The 20,207-nt window shown below is 37.8% G+C and overlaps 1 protein-coding gene across 4 annotated transcripts in view; it reads left to right on the top strand.

Moving 5' to 3' along the window:
- Nucleotides 1-20,207, top strand: part of cdkal1 (CDK5 regulatory subunit associated protein 1-like 1) — a 130,198-nt gene that overhangs the window by 20,510 nt on the left and 89,481 nt on the right. For all 4 annotated transcript variants that reach the window (XM_037273761.1, XM_037273762.1, XM_037273759.1 and 1 more), the window contains 2 exons: nt 437-521; nt 17,459-17,555. In XM_037273761.1, the coding sequence (XP_037129656.1) occupies nt 437-521; nt 17,459-17,555 (182 nt within the window). The remainder of the gene's footprint in view (nt 1-436; nt 522-17,458; nt 17,556-20,207) is intronic.

The following is a 20,207-nucleotide window of genomic DNA, read 5'->3' as shown; positions in this document are numbered from 1 at the left end:
AGTGACTTCTGCTCTTGCCTTTGCAAAACCAGTTCGGATATGTGTTATCACGAATTTACACGACATTCAGGTGTGTTCGGCCCTCCGCAGTGGAGGCTCTGCCGAACCCCTGAGACCGACTCACTGGACCCCTAGGGTTCGATCGAACCCAGGTTAAGAACCACTGATTCAGATAGTAGTGTCTTCCTTAATGCATGAGTTTCAGTTGATGTTCTGGAAAAAAAAAAGGAAACTATTGAGGAAAAAAACAACTTTCATAAAAATAGTGGGAAGTCACACATCCAAGGCCTTACCTTTCTCCATAGACTAGAATGGCGCAGGACCAAAGTGTCTGCATAATGTGGAATGTCTATTTTTTTTTTTTAAATATTTCATCATAACCTAACTAAATAATGTGTGAACAATGAAATCTTGTTTTTTTTTCTCTTTTTCTCAGATGACCCAGCCGAAGCAGATTTGTGGCTTCTGAACAGCTGCACTGTCAAAAATCCTGCAGAAGACCACTTCAGAAACTCAATCAAGTACTGAATTCCCTATTACTTTTCTCACCAACCTTTTCCATTTTAAACTTTTTAATTACCGGTACTTGTAAATTTTGGTCTACAATCAGCCCACCTGGCCGTAACATTTGTCAGAACTGTTAAACGGCTATTTCAATGCATATTACACACACGAGCGGAAAATTAGAGAAAGGGATGTACATTTGCATAAACGCCGTCAAATTAAGCTAGAAACTGTTTTGCATTTTGATTAATTTTCTTTCATCGGGGGCACACCCACACCCAGCGGATGTGCTTGTTGTGCCGTGAGAGCAAACGATGATTCACTGGGTTTGTAACAATTTTGGAATTAAATTGTTCTTAGCCCTCCCAGAAAAATCAACACGTGTAAAGTGAGTGTAGGTATAATTAAGTGCATTATTGCATAAATCACTTTTTTTTTTACACTGAACGATTATTGTCGATTTGAACCTTTTGTGTAAAATGTTTATACGCTGGAAATTCAGAGCCTTTTTATAAGTAAAATGCTGGTTTCTTGGTTACAGGTTTAATAATTAGTGACTCAATCTCTTTCTGAGAAAAACAGCTAATGAGTTTGAGCTTGTCTCTTTAGTGTTCTCAATTAAATATAGGCAGAAAGGGGTTTGCAAATCATTGGATTCTATTTTTTTCAAGGGGGGTTTGTAGAACACATGCATTTCTTTAGATTTTTTTTGTTTGTCCTGGAATCTAAAATAATGAGTCACATGTTTTTTGTTCATTTTTTTACCATTGACTTTAGAAGCACATAGACACAGAAAGAATAGAGTGTGTGTGTCTGCCTTTTATTACAGCACTTGATGCTTGCAGGAGGTACAGTATCAGAGCCCCCCCCCCCCCCCCCCCCCCCCCCCCCTCTTAATCTTTTCATGACTGTAAGAAATAATATGCAAGATGACAGATCCCCTTGCACTGCATTGCACTCAGTCACACTCCTGACCACGATGCGTGCGTGCGCCTCCTGGTACGAAAACCATGAGATCTTAACTCTCACAAACAAAGATTTGTCCAGTTTCAAGATTAATGTCCTCTTTTTTCCTTATTATTTTTTTAACAAGAGTGTTTGATGTTTTTGTTACAAGTTTAAAGCCTGCAGTCAAGCCTGTTGATCCTTGTTTGAGATTAAAGGTAAAATTGCGCTCCATGCATTTGTAAGCATTCACCTACAGTGTTGTAAAGGTTAGAGTACGTCAGATATGTACACTAAGAGAATGAACTACTTCTTGAGATTCCTCAATGATGGTTAATTAAATCGCATCGAACGGTAGCTTCCTGAATTCCTATTGAATCATGAGATTGCTATAGATTCCCGTGCATAGTACTGGCTATATTTTCATGGATTTTAGTGAAAACTTAAAGGGATTTCAGACCCCTCTGTTATGGTTAAGAGAGGCAGAGTGTAAATACATTTTTATTACTTCTGGAGAACTGGGGCTCAGCAGTCTTCCGTGCCAAGTATGGATGTGAATGTTTTGGAGGGTGAGTCTTTGAGAGAATGTGAGCAGATGGGGATATGACTTGTGTACGTTGTTCATCCATCAATCCACTGTATATTCCGCTTACGCTGTGTGCTTTCTGCGTGAGCTGGCTCCCATCCCAGCTCCCATTAGGCAAAAGGCACGGTACAGACCGAACAGACACCTTGTTAATTACAAACTAATTCACACCAGGGGAAATTTAAAATCGCCAAGGAGCTTAACATGCATGGATTTCTACAAACCCCAATTCCAATGAATTTAGAACGTCGTGTAAAATGTCAATAAAAAAAACATAACGCAATGGTTTGCAAATATCTTTCAACCTGTATTCAGATGAATACACTACAAAGACAAGTGTCATGATTGGGGGTAAAGGGATCATCAATGTGGCTCGGTTGTTCACAAGCAGGGACATGAGAAGGTTCATCAGATTTTGAACAACCCCCTGAGTAATTAGTTCAAGAGTTTAAGAACTTTTCTCTACATCCAATTGCACCAAAATTATTGCTACTGGTTGATTGAGATTCAAACCTGGATTGCCTGGCTGTGAGGTTGACGCACTAACCACAAACTCACTATGCTGCCACTTAAATATTTTCATCTTAAATCTTCAACCACATTGTAGGTGTCATCTTATTGTTTATTGGTCAAAATCATACCCAAATGTACACTACAACTTTCCCCTTAAGTACTCACTTTGTTGTATAAACTGGTAATCTAGCAACTGAGGAATGCTAACAAGTCAATTAGGAAGGATAATGGGATGTATGTATGCATGTTTTAAAATGCTAAAATTAATAGTTTATTTGATGTCAAACACCTTTCATATCATTGACTCTGATTGAGTTACGGAAGCTGTTGCTCACCGGCATGTAATTAAACAGCACTGTTTGTGCTTGCATTTTTTTTTTTTGCATGTTGAATTTTTCACTTGGCTGTCTCCACAATAATTTTTATGATCAAGAGAATGTTTGCCTCATGAATTAGTACCAAATTCAGAGTTCTGTACAGCAGTTTTTAAAATACACCAATCCCCTGTTATATTGAAATTCATTTCATTATCATTTTAATATTCATAAAGCAACCATGAGAGAGTGAGTGAGGGGGGGGGGAGGAACATTCCTTTTAATTGAAAAGGGACACACAACACACAGAATGAACCCTTGGAATGTGTCCAAATTGTATATGCTTTGCTTATATTGTGTATTTAGCCAGATGTTTGCTCTGGTGCTGCAAGTAATTACTATGGCCTCTAGAAACGCTTTCTTGGCAACGTTGCTTTTGCAGACGTCAAACTTTAAACTCTTTTTGCCCTCAGTTGTTAAATATGTTGCTGGACAAAGTTTCTTTGTACATAAACCCTATTACTTTTGACAATTTGGGCTTTTTAAAATTATTCCCTAACATGAATTTATCTTGTATTATTTTGCTTACTTAAATGATATTTTTTACACATTGTCTTCTACAGAAATATAAAAAAGTAAGGACAACACCATTTGACATTCATCAAGTAAATAAACATCCATAAACGAATGCATATTTCATACCTATCATAGTTCCCTTTTGATCAGGTCAATATGTTATATTTTATCAGTGATGTTTCTCTCCTAATCGGAGTCTGCATCCTTCTAAAACATTTTAAAATGATAACCGGTATCACATTGGTGTAAAATATGATACGACCAAAAGAGCTAATTGAAGATCTACTTGAAGAAGGCTTTATTTCTTCAAATGCTATTGAATAATTTATATTTTGCATAGTTAAAAGCAATCTTTTTTTTATTTATTTTTTTATTTCCTGATTTAATTACCCAGTGAAAGAGCATGCATGCCATTTTTGCTTCATAGAGTTAAGAGTGGTGAATATGCATCATAGAGCTCTTAGCCACATCTGCTCATTAGTAAATTGCCCACTGATGTTGGGCACACAGTCAAAGCAACCGGCCGATTGTCAGGGCAGTAGGGTGAGCCTACTGTATGTATTCTGCAGTGACAGTCGAGTATAAATTTCAGATGTACAATTGTACAGGTTTTATTAGGTCATATTATTTGTTGAAAAAGTTTTGGTACGTTGTGGTTAGGTACAATGAAGACATTGTTTCTGCTTTGTCGTTTATAAATAACCTAAAAAGTGTGAGGCCGTTAACGTGTCATGTAGTCTGAAATCCGGAGTGACCTTTATATTTTTTTCCTCTTTTACTCTGGGCAGTTTTTTAAAATCTGTGTCCACTGATTCCCATCGACAAGACGTACATTTGTCGTTGACTAGACACAAACGCTTGCGCGCACAGACAAAAATGCTGCTTAAGGGCTGGTTTTGGTACAACCCAGGGATTGGCATTAAATCTGTCAGTTCTGGAGGGCATTAGCCTACATTTCAGGGTAGACACAAACAAAACTCCCCACAGAGAAAGAGCAAGATGGGCAGACCATTGATGGGACGTAAAAAGTGTATTTCTGAGTTCCGATACCATTGAGCTAACTTCAGGACACCAATGACCACACAAAGGTCAAGGGCAATGCAATACAATTTGACTTAATTTTTATTTAGTTTGAGCTTAATCTTGTCTGTTTTGTTGTTCGTTTTCTTTGGTTGTCATTATTTAAAAAAAACAAAAAACAGTTCAATCAATCAGTAAACCACACTGTCAATGACATGAGTGGGCACAACAAGCATTCTTCTCAATGGTGACCAAAATCAGCCATGTCAGATTTCTGATTTATGTTGTAAAGACCTTGAAACCTGGAGGCTTTGTTCCTTGCACGTAACGAATGGGCAGCGGCGTTTACTGAGTATACTACGTTCTCTTTTTCAAGTCTGGAAAAGTAGTAGATAAGCAAAGCAGACATCAGAAGGGATGACGCCAATGTGATGGAAGGCTAATAATGTTTAAATCCCTTTTCCTAATGGACTTGACTTTTATCAGCTCCATTGGCTTTGAATGGCCAGGTATTAGTTCCTCTCATTTTCCAGAGGCACTGAAAAGTTTTATAGACTTTCTGCAATGGAATGTCAAGTCAGAGGACATTCAGTTTATTAACAGTCTTACTACATCAATTTGGTTCTCTTTCATTTTTAAGCTATAACTTTAGAAAGGGTACAGGAATCTTCCACACAAAAGCATCAGATTTAATTTTCCTTGATGATCAACATGTTTTCATACAATACTAAATAGAGTATTTTTTCCACTGCATTTTTATCACAATTATATTTCAAATGTGTTGAATTTAAAACATAAGTGTTTAAAAGTTTTCGGTCATCGAACCAACTTGAATAGCCACAAAAACAAACCATTTGGGCTTCAGCAATCAAACAGTTTGGTATTTGGATGTCTTGCTTTCAATGCTATCGAATAAACAAGTATTCATATTAATATTGAACAATTGTTCAAAAGCGAGTATGACACAGTTACCTCAGAATCACATGAGCCACTTTTCTGGCTAAAACAGCACATTTGACGAACACTGGATCCTTAAAAAATGATCAGTACAAAATGCGAACCGGTGTTCGACTTTAAGCATCACAATCGTCAGCATCAGGACCCAAAAGAGAGTCGCGATCCATTTAGGGTGGGTTGCGGACAGCTTTTAAAAAAACATCATCGTTTGATGTTTCTGCTTCGGTACAAAGACGTAACAAGTTTCCTCCTTGAACGTAATTAAGTAAGCGACAGGAGGTGTAGCTTCCTCATTATAATTTACACCATGAGCAAATAAAGTGCAGCTCAGCCTCTGGCTAGCAGAAGTTATACTGAGTGATAGGTAACACCTTTGGAAAACATATCATACGCATGCGGTGCCAGAGGCTATTTTTAAACAAAAGATGTTTTCTATTGATCTTAACGTTCGTAAATGTTGGTGGTGACAATGTAACAATAAATGAAATGTGGATCCTAGGGTGGCAACAGATGAGAATCTAAACCATCCAGGCAGTTATTAAACCTGGGCTTTTACATTTTGTTTGTTAAAATTTAATATTTTGTTAAAAAATTGATAATATGAATTAAATATGAATTACCTTACATTTTAAGATGTCAAATGCACTGCCAGAAATCTTAGTCTGTTTCCAAATTAAGGGACGTCATATCCCACACAAACTGGTATAGTACTGCATCCATGTGTTTTTGTGTTATGCTTAGCATGTGTGTGTACATGAATATTTGGTGAAATGAATGGCTGCATAATCACAGGCTGTCACGTTGTGGCTGTGGCTTTTATAAGGCTTTTCAAAACAGCAGTCACAAACAACTACAGGCTTTTATCCGTTCAGTCTCAGATGGATGGTTGCTTTTAAGACACCCCACAGGGTTCCAGCCTTTTTTCAGCTGAATCTCAATTGTGGGTTGAAGCCCTTAGAGCCCAAGTTACTGGTAATATAGGATTGGAGATAAAATGGAGACCTTTCACCCTGGTGTATTGCAAAAGTCCGAGTACATTTGAATACCAAGTCAGATTTTGCATTTTGTCTAGGGATTGAGTTGGAGTTTAGTTTCGGTGCTTTAAGGACTCATTTAATCTAGTATATTGAATAGCTCAGTGAGCATATCATCCGTTTTAGTTTTGAAAGGAACATGACAAAGATAAGAGAATTTTTTTTGAAACAATGACTTTTTAAACTAGACCAAGCATTTGATGTTGTATTATCCCCAATATTTTTTAACACAGTATTTTGAAGGTTAAAACCATATGGCTAATATTGAAGCTGGTAAAGAAGGACGGAGGGAAAGTAGATATTCTTTCATTTATTCTGCATTCTCCCTTTAGGATAGGACAGGATGAGAAGTGTCTCATGCTAATAACTTTCTCTCCTTCTGCAGAGGGAGTCTCAATGTTGCGTCAGCTTTTAAGATACTTGGCACATGATTGCTTCTTCTTAATAACATCTTAATAAAAGACAATTTTAAAAGACAATCTTAATAAAAGACAATTTCTATGAAATATCTTTAGACACCCTAAAATTATATTTCATGTATCGTGATATTATAATATTATGTATAATATGTGTCGTTGAATGTTTTTTCAAAACAATAGGACCGATTAATGTAAAGAAAGACTCACGTTTAAAATAGTAGAATTAATTTCCGTGTTAATCTCTGATCGCTGCCATAAAAAAGTTACTTAAAATTTTGTAGAACATTTCAAATCTAAAAATAACTTATAAAGTGTACTAGTGCCGCTAGCCACTCAACATGTTGGAAACTGTAGCATTCGACTACCTGTAAATGTCAATTCTAAGAATCCACATCTCTATCATCTCTGTCAATGTCAACTGTTGACACAGTAGTTAAATATTTAATGAAAAATATGTTTTTGTCCAACATACAAAACAAAATTTATTGAATACTTACCTATTTAATTGGATGATCTACTCTCTCCTTCAACTCTGATGAAAACTTGAACTCTTAGATTTTATGAAAACATTCGCGCTATAGTACTTCTACAACTTGCCACCCTTTCTCTATTTACTATTATCATAATTTCTGAATTCTCCAGCTCTCTCTCTCTGACCAGCTACAACATACTGTGTGTGGGTGTTCATAATAAACCAGCTGTCAGTGAAAATGGAGGTCATTTTTCTTGCAATTAAGTTGGTTTTACTTTGCCAAACGGTTTTCTTTGCCAAACGGTTTTGATATAACCAGCTGTTACGTGAGATTCCTTAATTTTCTCTCCTTAGTAAATGGAAATGGATTTTTTTTTAATGCAACAAAGGATTAGTACTGTTATCGGAGGAAGCACAAACATTATTATTCAGGAAATTAAGTGGATGTGAGGTTCTAGTCAAGCTCACAGAAAAAAATCATAGAAAGTAAGTAGTGATGTAATAGAATACATACAGATAGGTGCATACTACGATGACAACAGTACCGTCAAATTCTTGGCATTGTGAGGGTGGTATGTAAATAATTGTCACTATTGTGTCACTCCAGGGGCCCAACTATTAGTATACAAGAAATTAAAAAGAAGTTTGTGCAAGCTGCTTAATTTGGTGAAACATGCATTTAGTGTGACAGCAATAACATTTTCTCTTGCAAAGCTGTTAACGATCGAGAGTTTAGAAGAGTCCATTTTGATGTTTCAGGTGCTCCAGCTTTTTCCTTCAGGACATTTTTCTCTCAGCTGGTGATGACAGATGAGCACTAGGTCACACCATTACAGCTCTTTGTCTCTCATTCTCTCACTCACTTATCGCTGCTCTACTTTTTCACCTTCACTCGCTTTGGTGACTTTACTTTTTATACATCCTTTACTCATAATTGGCCACATTTTCTGTGAGTTGTCTTTTGTCTTGGGTTTCTTAGTTGAAAACCTTGAGATACAGTGGATAAAAAAATGCTGAAATTCCTCTTCATCTTCAGCTGTGATGCAAAAGCTTAAGGCTAACACTGACTGGTGTTTAGAACGGTTCATAAATCTCTCCACCTTGGCAACATGGGTATCATGAAAAACACAATTTAAAGATGATACCACACAGATGGGTGACAGGTGGTTTTCACAGATTCTCAATGGTATAAATTGATTCCACCTCTGACCCAGACACTTTAGCCGTCTTGCATGGTGAAATGAATAGCAAAAGAACAGTGATTCTTCATCTTTTTGTGAGAAATTCCCGACAAATGCAACTCCTAGACAAAACATTTCATGCTTGACCATTTTTGGCACTAGCTGTGTCAGACAGCTATCAAAGTCACATCACTAATGCTATGGACTAATCAAGATCTAATAGGAAAAATAGGAACATACAACATCAGTATCCTCACATTCCGCCGTGTTAAAGAGCTTAAAAAATCATATAGGGATGGTCTTAACTTTTGTTTATGACCATGAATGAATATGACTGACAAATATTTATATAGTGTAAAATACAAAATTATATGTAGCGTAAACCCACAGCATTAAAACAACAAATGAACAAATAACGAACTAAATAAAATAAGTTGGCTTTCCACTCCACTTATCACGTTTGAATCTTTTGATATTTTAATTTTAGAAATTGAAAATGATGCCTCACAAAATAAGGTAAAAAAATGTCTGATTAAGTGGTGCCTTGACAATGACGATGAGTGCAAGGAAATGTCATTGCGTGACATGTAGTTGATCTGGCAGCTGGCATATGGATAATACCACATTGGCACACATACAAGCACGCAGCACCTGCCTCTCCACCTTGCTTGTTCTTTTGAATTTGATGAAACTGCTTCAGTGGCACGAACGATACGAAGAACAGCAATGCGGCGTGGAGATGAGAATCTGTTTTCACCATTTGTTTGGTCACATTTGTCAGTATAAAATAGTAAAGGTCGCCATTATGTACTTAAGCCGTGTTTTGTGTGAGAAGGTATGAGAGACACCACTGACTCAGGTAGCAGGTGTGTATGCGTAACAGCCAGCATAGCAGCTGCTGTGTTCCTATCAAGTATCTTTATATAAACACAGAGTGCTATGACACTCAACCAAACTGATGCTGAAACCTGATCAACCAGGATCCGTTCACCAACGGACAAAGACAGTGTGGAAACCACAAACCTAAGCAAACACACTCTACTTTTATCACAAACATGACAGTTGAGTCACAGATGAGCCTAAACCTAAAGCCTTTTTTGTGCAGGTTTTTACATGCTGGGGGCTAAAAATGTTTAACTTCTGTGAGAAAAGGAGCTCATCCAAGGTGCATCCAGATGCATTTTCTCTGGTGAGCTATGAATCTCGGATTGTTTGCTAAACGAGCAGTGACTGAGATATTACAGACAACAGTCGTGCCCTCTCTAAATGTTGCCATGCACCTCGAGGGTGATGATTGTCAGCTGTATCGCTTGAGAAACTTTGAAATAACACATCGATTAAGACCTGGGAAGGACACACTTGACTTCTCAGTGGATGTCACATCCATCCTCTATAAGTTAAATCTTCCAGACATGCTTGATATACATTAAGTCATGTAAAATGACAGTAGAACCTTTGACCTTTCAGTGGCTTATGCTGAAACCTCGAGGGGGATTGCAGAAGGGGTGCATGCAACGGAAGAGAAGCAGGAGATGTGATAGAAATAGAAATAAATGGCAGCATGATGAGTTGTTCAACATAAGGATGAGGCATATATTTAAAGAGGTCAAAAGTGAAGTAATGGCTAACTTGTTGATTGGTGCAAAGAAATTACAGTCCCTGCAATAGAGCCGTAAAACCATTTACAGTTAACTTTTGGTTAATTTAGCTTGATTTATTTCTTATTTTCGAAGAACGCAGATGGAGATTCTGCAACCGAGCCAGGAAACAATTTAAGCAAACAATATTTGGAGTGACACAAGCCCTGGGCTTACAACTTGGCCATAGGTGCATGCACTGTATGTGCAAAAAAACTGATGGAAGCACGGGCACATAAACAGAAAGATGCCAAGCTCTGGAAGGCACGAGGTCATTGGGTTGGTGCTTTAATATACCCGGGGCAGTCCTTAACCTCTGAGGTGCTATGAACAAACAGACAGATAGCTGGAGATATACAAGGAAGGAATATTGCTGTGGGGAAATCAGGCCACATGTGGTATATGGGCTACTCCCTTTCATGGCTGCCTGAATATCATTTGAGCCCGACAATGACTTTGACATGCAATTGTGTTGGTTGAGGGATGGTCTTTAAGGGACCACACTGCACTTTCCCCCAAAATAAGGGTCATTGAGACTACTAAATTTTGTTGTTCCACAAACATATAACAGCATGAGATGGGGTATAATCCACATAAAGTCTTTTCTTTTTTAAATGTGTGGATGAAATACAAATATTTGGCTACCGGAGAGCGCAATATTGATGAACTATTTGATTTTCATACTTTTTCATACATAAGGTGCAATATGGATGCTTTTATTTGCCGTGCAATTACACTGACTTGCTTTGAGTGGAGCGGGAAAGGGGCTCTTGCGACAGTTGGAAACAAATTTTGAATTTTGCTTCTCAATCTTGTGACTGTGTTATTACAGCATTTGTTTTAAATGAAATGTGTTCTGAAAATCTTTAAATAAGTCCTGTCATATTTTACTTACTTACCCATGAGAACCCAGTCTACTCAAATGTATGACATTGTATTGGATCTAATTGGTTTTAAAGACATAAAGGCCCTTGTGCTATATAAAGAGATTATATAATAGTTCCGGCAATAATCAGTGAAGTTAATTAGTGAGACTTTATGTGCAGTACAGCAAATAGTTTGTAGAGATCTATGTTTTACTAAGGATAGTACAGCATAAAATAGGTAGGGGAAAGAAAAAAACCTCAAGAATTCTTAAACACTAATTGCACAGTATGAAATAAAATCACTCATTAGGTGGCTTGATCCATGTTTTCCAGCTCCATCAATTAGATCTTGAAAGTATGATGTATGATTAAAATATATCTTAAATGGAATTTTTAATCATCTCATTTAAGTTGATTTGACGCCTACAGAAACAGCCGCTCTATAAAGCTTACTGAATGAAGTCCATTTGGGTTGACAAAGAAAAGGAGATTGCTTCATATTTCCAACTGAAAGAAAAAAAATCTTTTAACGAGCCAAATGTATGAAAAGAAAACACCTCTTCATTCAGCATTTTTCTTCCCAAACATTTCACCACCCGTCAGCTTGAACCTTCCTCTTAATTGGTGTGATCTCAAGCAGTTGTACACATGGGGGGTAAAGATATACTTTTTTTTTACCCCCTCAAGTAATGGGGTTCTGCATAGAAATTTAATCAGACAGTTGCTTTTTGTGCATTGCGTGCTTGGCTTTTAAATGGATGTTATTTCGAATAAATAAGGCTGCGGTTAAATGCAAAGGCCTTTTAAAGGCACTGATGAGCCACCAAGGAACTACTTGAGGCTACGCTGGGGAGAAGACATCAGCCGGGGAAATTAACAGCTAAGTTAAGACGGTGGTGCGCTATGAGACCATTTATAGTCTGTATCGTCCCCAAACATTGCCGCTCTACATGTATTCACATATATGCTTCCAGATGCAAGTGGAAGTGAACATGCATCAACTGTCTTAAAAAAAGAAACAGGCCTTTAAAAGGTAACAATCATAACAAAGTAGAACTTTCAGAATTTAGACCCAAACACACCTAGTGTGTACTTTATTGGCTTGACTGATTTTTTTTTGTTTTGTAAGGTTTTTGTTCCAGTCCACTGCTGGACTTTAAAATATTCTGAGGCTAACAAATAGTTTGCTTTTTATGTATAACAAAATTGCCATTTTATGTTTGGGTGAGTTGTGAGCGAAGCGATTTTCCAAGATTTTTGTTGCATCCCAGGTCACTGAGCTTGTGCCCTTCCACTTTAACAAATGCTCGTATGTAATAATTCATGATCTTGAAACCAATCATGGTTGTTTATGCTTGAACTAACTTTGCATTGATTCATTCAACCATGAATGCCCTTTCACCTCTGTCAGCCTGGCAAGGATTTGTAGTGCTCTCCACTTTGGGATCAATGCGCACACGCACACGCATACACGGTTTGGTGTCACTTTGGCGTGTATTGTAAAGATACAAGAGATACCGGTAATGGCATAGATTTTTACATGAATGCTTTCACACTCTTTGGGAGTATCTTTAGCTCACCCTGTGACCTAATCTGACAAATGCCGACATTGAAACATACAGATCAGGGATTGGCATTTAAAAACGTATCCTTGAACAACTTTGAATGTATAAATCTTAATTGGTTTGTCCAGCACATCAGCACATTCTGATGCACAATTGTTTCTGTCCCAGGTTTTATCCTTTTAAGGAAAAGCCTAATAATGTTTTTATTTAAATAACAGTTATTTAAAAAATATATACTATGACTCTCTGGAATTAATGTGGGTCATAAACAGCTTTCATATATTTTACTTGTAGTCAAATCTCATAGGCGAAGAGTTTGTCAGGCATTTTAATTTATAAACTTATTTCCCCAAGAGAAACTATAGTCGTCATATATGCAACCATGTATTTGTCTACATTTATGTCGCCCAGCCTGTCAATCACTGATGATTCATCTTCCGCTGCTGGAAAACAAATATGGAAACATGAATAAAACATTAGAAAAATAGACGTATAGCTAAAGCAAAAGTAAGTACTCATATTTGAGTGAATAACAGGATCCCTTGCGACATTGAAATTGGGGCAATGACAAAACTCGATGTCGAAGCCTGAAAAGTTTGTTACGGTGTCAAAAGTGGACTATAAGAATTAAAAGACAAAATGTGGCATATCCCCCTGCCCCTTTCTACTTGTGTTACACTTGCGCACACCAACTCATATCTTAATTACTGAGGCTTGATGGGTACTTAACCTTGCCTCTCGCTGCTTAGGCTAATGCAGAGAGGTCAGAAGTGTGCTGATTGGCTGGCTCACTGTCAACTCAGCCAGAAACGACTGTTGGAGTGCAAATGAGCGGATGAGCAAGGGGATGAGACACAGCCGCAAGGACAAGGGAAAGGAGAGACACCTAAAAGAAAATCTACTTTAGTACAAGTGTGAATCAAATCTAGCAGCTAAAATTTAATGTAGAGATTTTTTACTGCATGGTTCATTTCAAATTATTTTCCAATGGAAGGTACTGTTGTGTTTTATGCATGTCAGTTACATTACGTTACATTATGCAGTATTTCTCTTTTGTTATTTTTACGTTTTTGCCATTTTTTAGACGTCACTTTTACATCTCCAGGATCCTTATGGGGGCAGAACATCTCACTCTAAATTGTTCCTGCTCCAAACATCCCTTCACCACCTTCATGTTTGTGCCGTGGCCATGTTAGGACATAGTAGCCATCTACCCATCGTCCAGAACACCATCCGTCTTGACCAGTAGTTAGGCATCAAATAAATAAAATGGCTCACTGCAAATATTTTTTTCTTGTGGGAATGATTTAAAGGTGACCAAAATAGAATTTATGCACAACTTAAACCCTTTGGACGGAAAGATTCTCAGTGACCAAAGCAGCTTCAAATTCCTGGTTTGTGATAAGCTGTAGCTTATGAACAGCTGCTGCTTTTTTACTGTGATACACATTGGATGACAGAAAATTTCCCTAATAAGCTTTTATCTGAAAAATCCTGTTTAGTTTTGGAATGACACGCACGCTTAGTTTAACAGTGCCGCTTAAGTTGTCTTGAAATGTCAAATGTTTTCATTATTTTTACAAGGCAGTGGATTCTGTCAAGCTTTTCATCAGCAGAAAAAGACTTGTCTTGTATAGAGAAACTAGTAAAGGTTCAGATCAAAACTTGAAAAATAATATTATGAACTTTCTTTTTGATATTTATATATAGGAGTGAAGCATACAGACCATGATCTTTATATAGCATAGCATGTGCACCATCCTTTGCAGTATGAACTTGAAATATATTTGGTGATAGTTGAACCATCAAATCATTTACAGGAAGACTTATCAACCCTTTATTAATTCAGATTTAGTATATGTTTCTGTGAAACTGACTATTACTTCATACAATGTTTTGTCATAGGAAAACTACAGTGAAGAGAAAATCCTTGTTTTAACATTCATTAAGTTCACGACTGTGAAAATGTTCTGGTCAGAAGTTTAGGTCAAGTTACAAACTAAAACTTAAATGGCCTTTGACTTATGAGCTTACATGATAGAAGCAACATTTGCTTGTCTCAGTGCGTAATGAACTCGTGTGGTTCCCCACTAAGTATGTATTGCAAAATGGTTGGGGGTGTCAGACAGAGTCACTGAAAGGGCATAATTCTCATGTGCACAAACTTCTCTTAAAATAGAATTGACTTGAAACCCAACAAAACCCAGCAAGGGATCCTTGTTGATGTTCAGAATGCAATCTTACTGGCGTGCCAAGGGGATGTATCATTTTGGGCTTTTTAGGAACGAGCAAGCCATATATTTTTTTTTCTTTACTGCAGTTCAAGAGATTCCTTTCAGATGTCTGGCTTTTGCGCTTTGGATTTTCTTAGCGCATTGACATCTTCTATATAGGTCATGCACTGTGGTTTTGCCTTGAGTGGTTCAACATTGTATTTACAGTAAGGGCTTATCTAAGTCAACCTGATCAATTGAGTTAGACATTTAGTCTGGTCTAATTTGACTGATTCACTGTGTCCACTCAGCTGTTAAAAAACATTGTGTACAGCAGATCCCTCCTCATCATACATGCATACTGTACATACCGCAGAGGTCATACATCTATGCATAGGCTGTTACATCGCCATCCGTGACTATGTGCAGTATGTTTAAGGGATGTGGTTTGTTAATACCATCTGTGGCTGTGCATGGATGCGTGTGGTCTTCAGGCAATGGAGAGCAGCAACACAAAGTTGACGGGGGCTGAAGATGTTTAGGGCGCGATGCCAAGGAAATGGGCACGCACACACACACACACACACACACATCCCTTTTCTTGTGATCTCATGGGACATCTGCTCTGGTCCGGGTCACTGGCAGCGAATGCTCGGTTGGGCTCAAAAGTATCGCCAAGGCAACCGCATCGCATAATCCCAATCCATTTCATCCCATACGGGAACTGTGTGCGACCAAATTGTGCTGTTCCCCTCGAGGTGATGAGACAATGACTCTGATGTCAGCGATGTCTATGGGCAGGGAGCAAGTATCGTATTGGAGGAATGTTGGGCCCGTTTTGGCAGGCGATGGTGTGAATTATGCAGGCGTACCTCTACTGTGTCTGTGATGAGAGTGTGAGTCCTTCATGACGAGCGCTGTCAAGAGAACAAGCTACTCGGCTACAGCTACAATGTCTACTGTCAGGCTTTCCTCGCTTCAGCAAGCATTTCAGCTTGTTGTACTCACCATTTTGTCATTAAAGTGGAGCCTCCAGATTTGAACAGCCCTGAGGTTGAACAATTGGACAAACAACCAAAATATGGTTTTAACGTTTCTCAACATCCGAGTTACATCAGCATATTGAACTGTAATCCAGAAAATATTGTGAGATCAGTTTATCTCAGCAGAGCTCAGTTCCATCAGGATCAATTTTATTCACTCTGCGGGTTTGCGCTTTAGCTTGTAGTATAGATCAACCTTTCTCAATGTTCTTTAAGTTGGCAGTGGTGTTGACGTGATAGCCCATCTTCAGTAGAACCTGGATCTAGATCAGTGTCTTTGTTTCACATTCTTCATTTTTGTAATTATTATGCATGTCTAACAAGCATTTATAATTGTGCAGAAATAGATCCTAAAATGATCGTGACTACACGCCGGTCATATCTTACAGACGTTTGCTTTCATCCAGTGTGCTTCTGCTCGTTTTGGCTCCGAATTGGTCGTTTGTCGTCTTTCAACATGTTCTCTCTGTTTTTTTTCTTTTATTTTATATTTGCACACCCACCTCCTCCACCTCACTATCTTTGTTTTGCTGAAGAATACAAACACGCTGTGAACCAAAACACAACTGACAGTTTGCATCCACTTTTATTACTCCTCCTCCTCTGTCCTCTTAATTCCTCCCTCACATTCATGCACCCCCTCACTCCCTTCACCCCTCCCTTTCTACCTCCAGCTGTCAGGAGGCTTCATTATTAAAGATTCATAGTCGAGTCTGGGCTGCGCCTCCAAAAGCTTTTGTCAGACAGAGTGTCTCAAATCTTACTGCCACTAACTGGAGGTGACATGGAAACACTCCCATGCTCCCCCCACATACACATAAATGTGGAGGCTTCACCATGTATAGTTCTGCCCACTATGTTTTATTTTATTTTATTTTATTATTTTAGATATAATGCAAATAAATAGACAACTCTGAAGTCACTTCATGTTCCTCTTATTGTTTCCAGGCTTGGCCTTGAATTTCCAGCTGTTGTCAACTGTCCACATGGACAGTAGATACATGTGATATGCTGTGGTGTAAATAAACAATATTTGTGTTTTTCCATTATCCATCTGACATCAACGTTTAAGAGGATTTTAGATTCAGAGGGGAGACAGTTTGACGTGTCAACTAAACTGACCTCTGAGCTGTTGCAATGTGTCATTTGTTGTCTATGGACCAGGCATCTTTCCAACAATGTTTTTAACCAATTTCTCCTACATAGCAAAATTTTTATTTTATTTAGTATTATCATATTTTCCACTGTGGTAAAGAAAACGTTTGGTTATTTTGCTCTTCTTTTTAAATTAAAGTAGCAAAATGTGTCATCTGCCTTTCTTGTAGCAAGAACCCAACACTGACGGGTGAAGGCCTTTTAAGTATCTTGTCAACCATTTGAATGAGTAGATTAGTGGCTCTGAATTTTCCTTTCAAAAACAGTTTTTCGTGAAATGTCTAGACAGGCCCGGTTATTTATGGCCATTAAGTTATTCGCATGTGTGTTTACCAGTTAGAATAAAGTCTTGTCAAACTGAGTGATGGAGGAGCACATTTTAAGTGTTCCTGCTGATCTGTAATTTTGTTGGGGAACAAAGTTTTAATATATTATGCTCCTTCTTTTTTCTTTTACAGAAAAGCCCAGGAGCAACAAAAAAAGGTGGTATTAGCCGGTTGTGTTCCACAGGCCCAACCTCGAATGGACTATCTCAAAGGGCTCAGCATCATAGGGGTATGTTTGCTAGTAGTTTGCCTTTATTCTATTGTACATTTGGCTATAAAATCAGAGTTTGAAGTAAGAGTCTTTCATTTTAATCGTTGGCTTTTTTTTTTGTACATACACCCATTAAAGATATCACGGGCCATTTTTACAAGTCACTTGCAGCATGTTGAGTCTGGTTTGGTCTGTTCGGACCCCCCTGCTGTTTTGTGAATCAGTATCGCTCCCCAGAATACAAGACCAGTACCACTCAAATAAACCTGGATAGACAATAGAAAAGAGGGCAACGTTTTAGTTGTATGAGAAGCAACGAAAGAAATAAGATAAAGAGCAACTCGAATGGGGAGAACGAGCCATATAATGCCATATATTATATTAGATCTGAATGGAATCACAAATTTCAACCTCTGAAGCAACCGTTGGAATAATAACATAGCGATAATTATCATTAGATTAATTGAATCTGAGTCTAGACAGCAAATCAACACCCCCTCATCTAAAATGATCAGTAATATTATATTGCTATGGGTTGTAGTGTGTAACCAGACTATGTAATGAATCAGACCAGCTCAAGCTAAATTCCACAGCTGTTGCATTTTGAAGAGTGCACATTTATGTATTGATAATACTTAATAATGATGCAAAATTAGTGTTTCCTGGCAAATGAACATTCATCAAACAGAAGTACTTGCTCTTTAATATTCACAACCATTATTGCAGTACTGTTACAGTTTTTCTCATCTTTCCCCCCTTATTTTTCCTTTCGGTTCATTACTTGTCCCGAGACAACAACATTTACTCCAACAATCTTTTGTGACTGTTAAGAAAAGACTACATTGCAAACTATGGTTGTGTTCAGGCCTGCTTAGTTGAGTTCATATAAATAATATCAGGGGGAAATAAGCATTATTTCAGGTGAAGTTAGATATATTTTACAAATAACTAATCTTGTAACCATACCTTTATTAACTCCTTGACCTCCAAGAAGCTATTTATAAATTTCACCAAAGAACTTTTAAAATGAAAAAAATAAAATAATGTGCAAATTAATAGCTCAAGTTGAAACATATATGTGAAGTACTTTGTTGAAATTGTTGGTAAATCAAGCAAATACTCTTGGTCACTTTAAAATCTATTGTTCAGGAGTAGATATTTTGCATTAAATGAATAATGCAGTTCCATTTAAGTAAACATGCCACTATGTAACGTAATTACATTCAAATCACATTCAAGTAGCATGTATGTATAATATAATTACATTCAGATAAACAAGCTTGTATGCGCGTACGCCTTCAGGGCGCGGCAGAAACATCTGGGAAGTTTGCCACTGCTGTGCATCTTATTGTCATGAAGAGATTGGATTTTGCATTGATACAGACACACGTGCACACGCAAACAGACAGACAGAAACCCGCACACGCATGAAGGGGCACATATGGTAACAATCACGCACACTCCTTTCATGTGTCCTCTTATCAAAACACACAACGGTAGTGACAGTTGGTGGTATATGAAAATCAGATTCAAAGTACCAATCGTGAATTTGTGTTTAGTGAATCCTCTTAATGGCTAGGTGGGGGGTGCTTAAGACTGCTTTTGAAATAATTTGCTCTTGTAGTGTTCACATGCTCTACATGATTATGTGCTTTGTTTGTTTTGTTGTTTTGAGACTTTATTGTGAAATGAATGACAGTGTAACTGTGCGCGAGGTACACAGTCACGCAAGCCCACGGTGTTTCACGTCGCCGAACCTGTCGAACATGTCGCATCCTTTATCTAAGATGCATCACACATCTCCACGCAAACAAACAACAGCTCCGGCTTAGTAATCAGAGAATTACAAGAGATACATGGTGCACATCAGCCCTCATGGTGCACATCTTTTTGTACCTCTTGCATGTTCTTTGTTTTTGTATTTGTCCCACATACGTACACATTTCACACTGCCTACTACTGTTATCAAATTTTACAAGATAACAAAAAGGAAACCTCATTCCAAAAAAAACTCGTTTGTAATAGAAAACGTACATTCTGAATCAGTCGCGAATCAGTCACAGGCCACATATAGAGGTGAACAAACATTTACAAAATGTGAATGTCTATGTATGAAAATAAATGCCAATGAAATATAAAAAACATCAGGAAGCATGACATGAATGTGTCTTCTTATGTCAGGTTTTATGCCACCAAACTAGTTTGTTGCGTGCCTTTTATCATATCAACGCGTTATACAATGAGTCCTGACCCACCAGTTGAGAATCGCAGATTTAGATTGTCCTTTGTTACTCCGTACTTTGTTGTTCAATCCAATCAGTTCATGCCAAATGTACAATCACATAGGGGCTTATGCTGCCACAGCCAGGACATTTATATGGCGACATACCGAGTACTTAATGGCCACTTAAAAACCTGAGCCGTATCGCTCTCACATACTGTTTTACAGGTGGAAAGTAAATGTACTGTTTAATGGCAAACATTGATAGGAACTCAACGACACACACATTCCCCACTAGCAGTTGATTGCAATATCTACAGTATATGCGAGCAATGCTGCAGGAATTCTGTAACATCTTGGAATTCTGGACATCTTCTTATCCACAATGTGCTGACTTGACATAGACACAATCTGATTTTATCAGTTTGAACTTGACTGTGCACAAACAT

This window comes from Syngnathus acus, chromosome 16, assembly GCF_901709675.1.
Source record: "Syngnathus acus chromosome 16, fSynAcu1.2, whole genome shotgun sequence".
NCBI lineage: Eukaryota > Metazoa > Chordata > Actinopteri > Syngnathiformes > Syngnathidae > Syngnathus > Syngnathus acus.
Note: the sequence above shows the minus strand (reverse complement) of the source record. Positions and strands in the feature narration are given on the sequence as shown.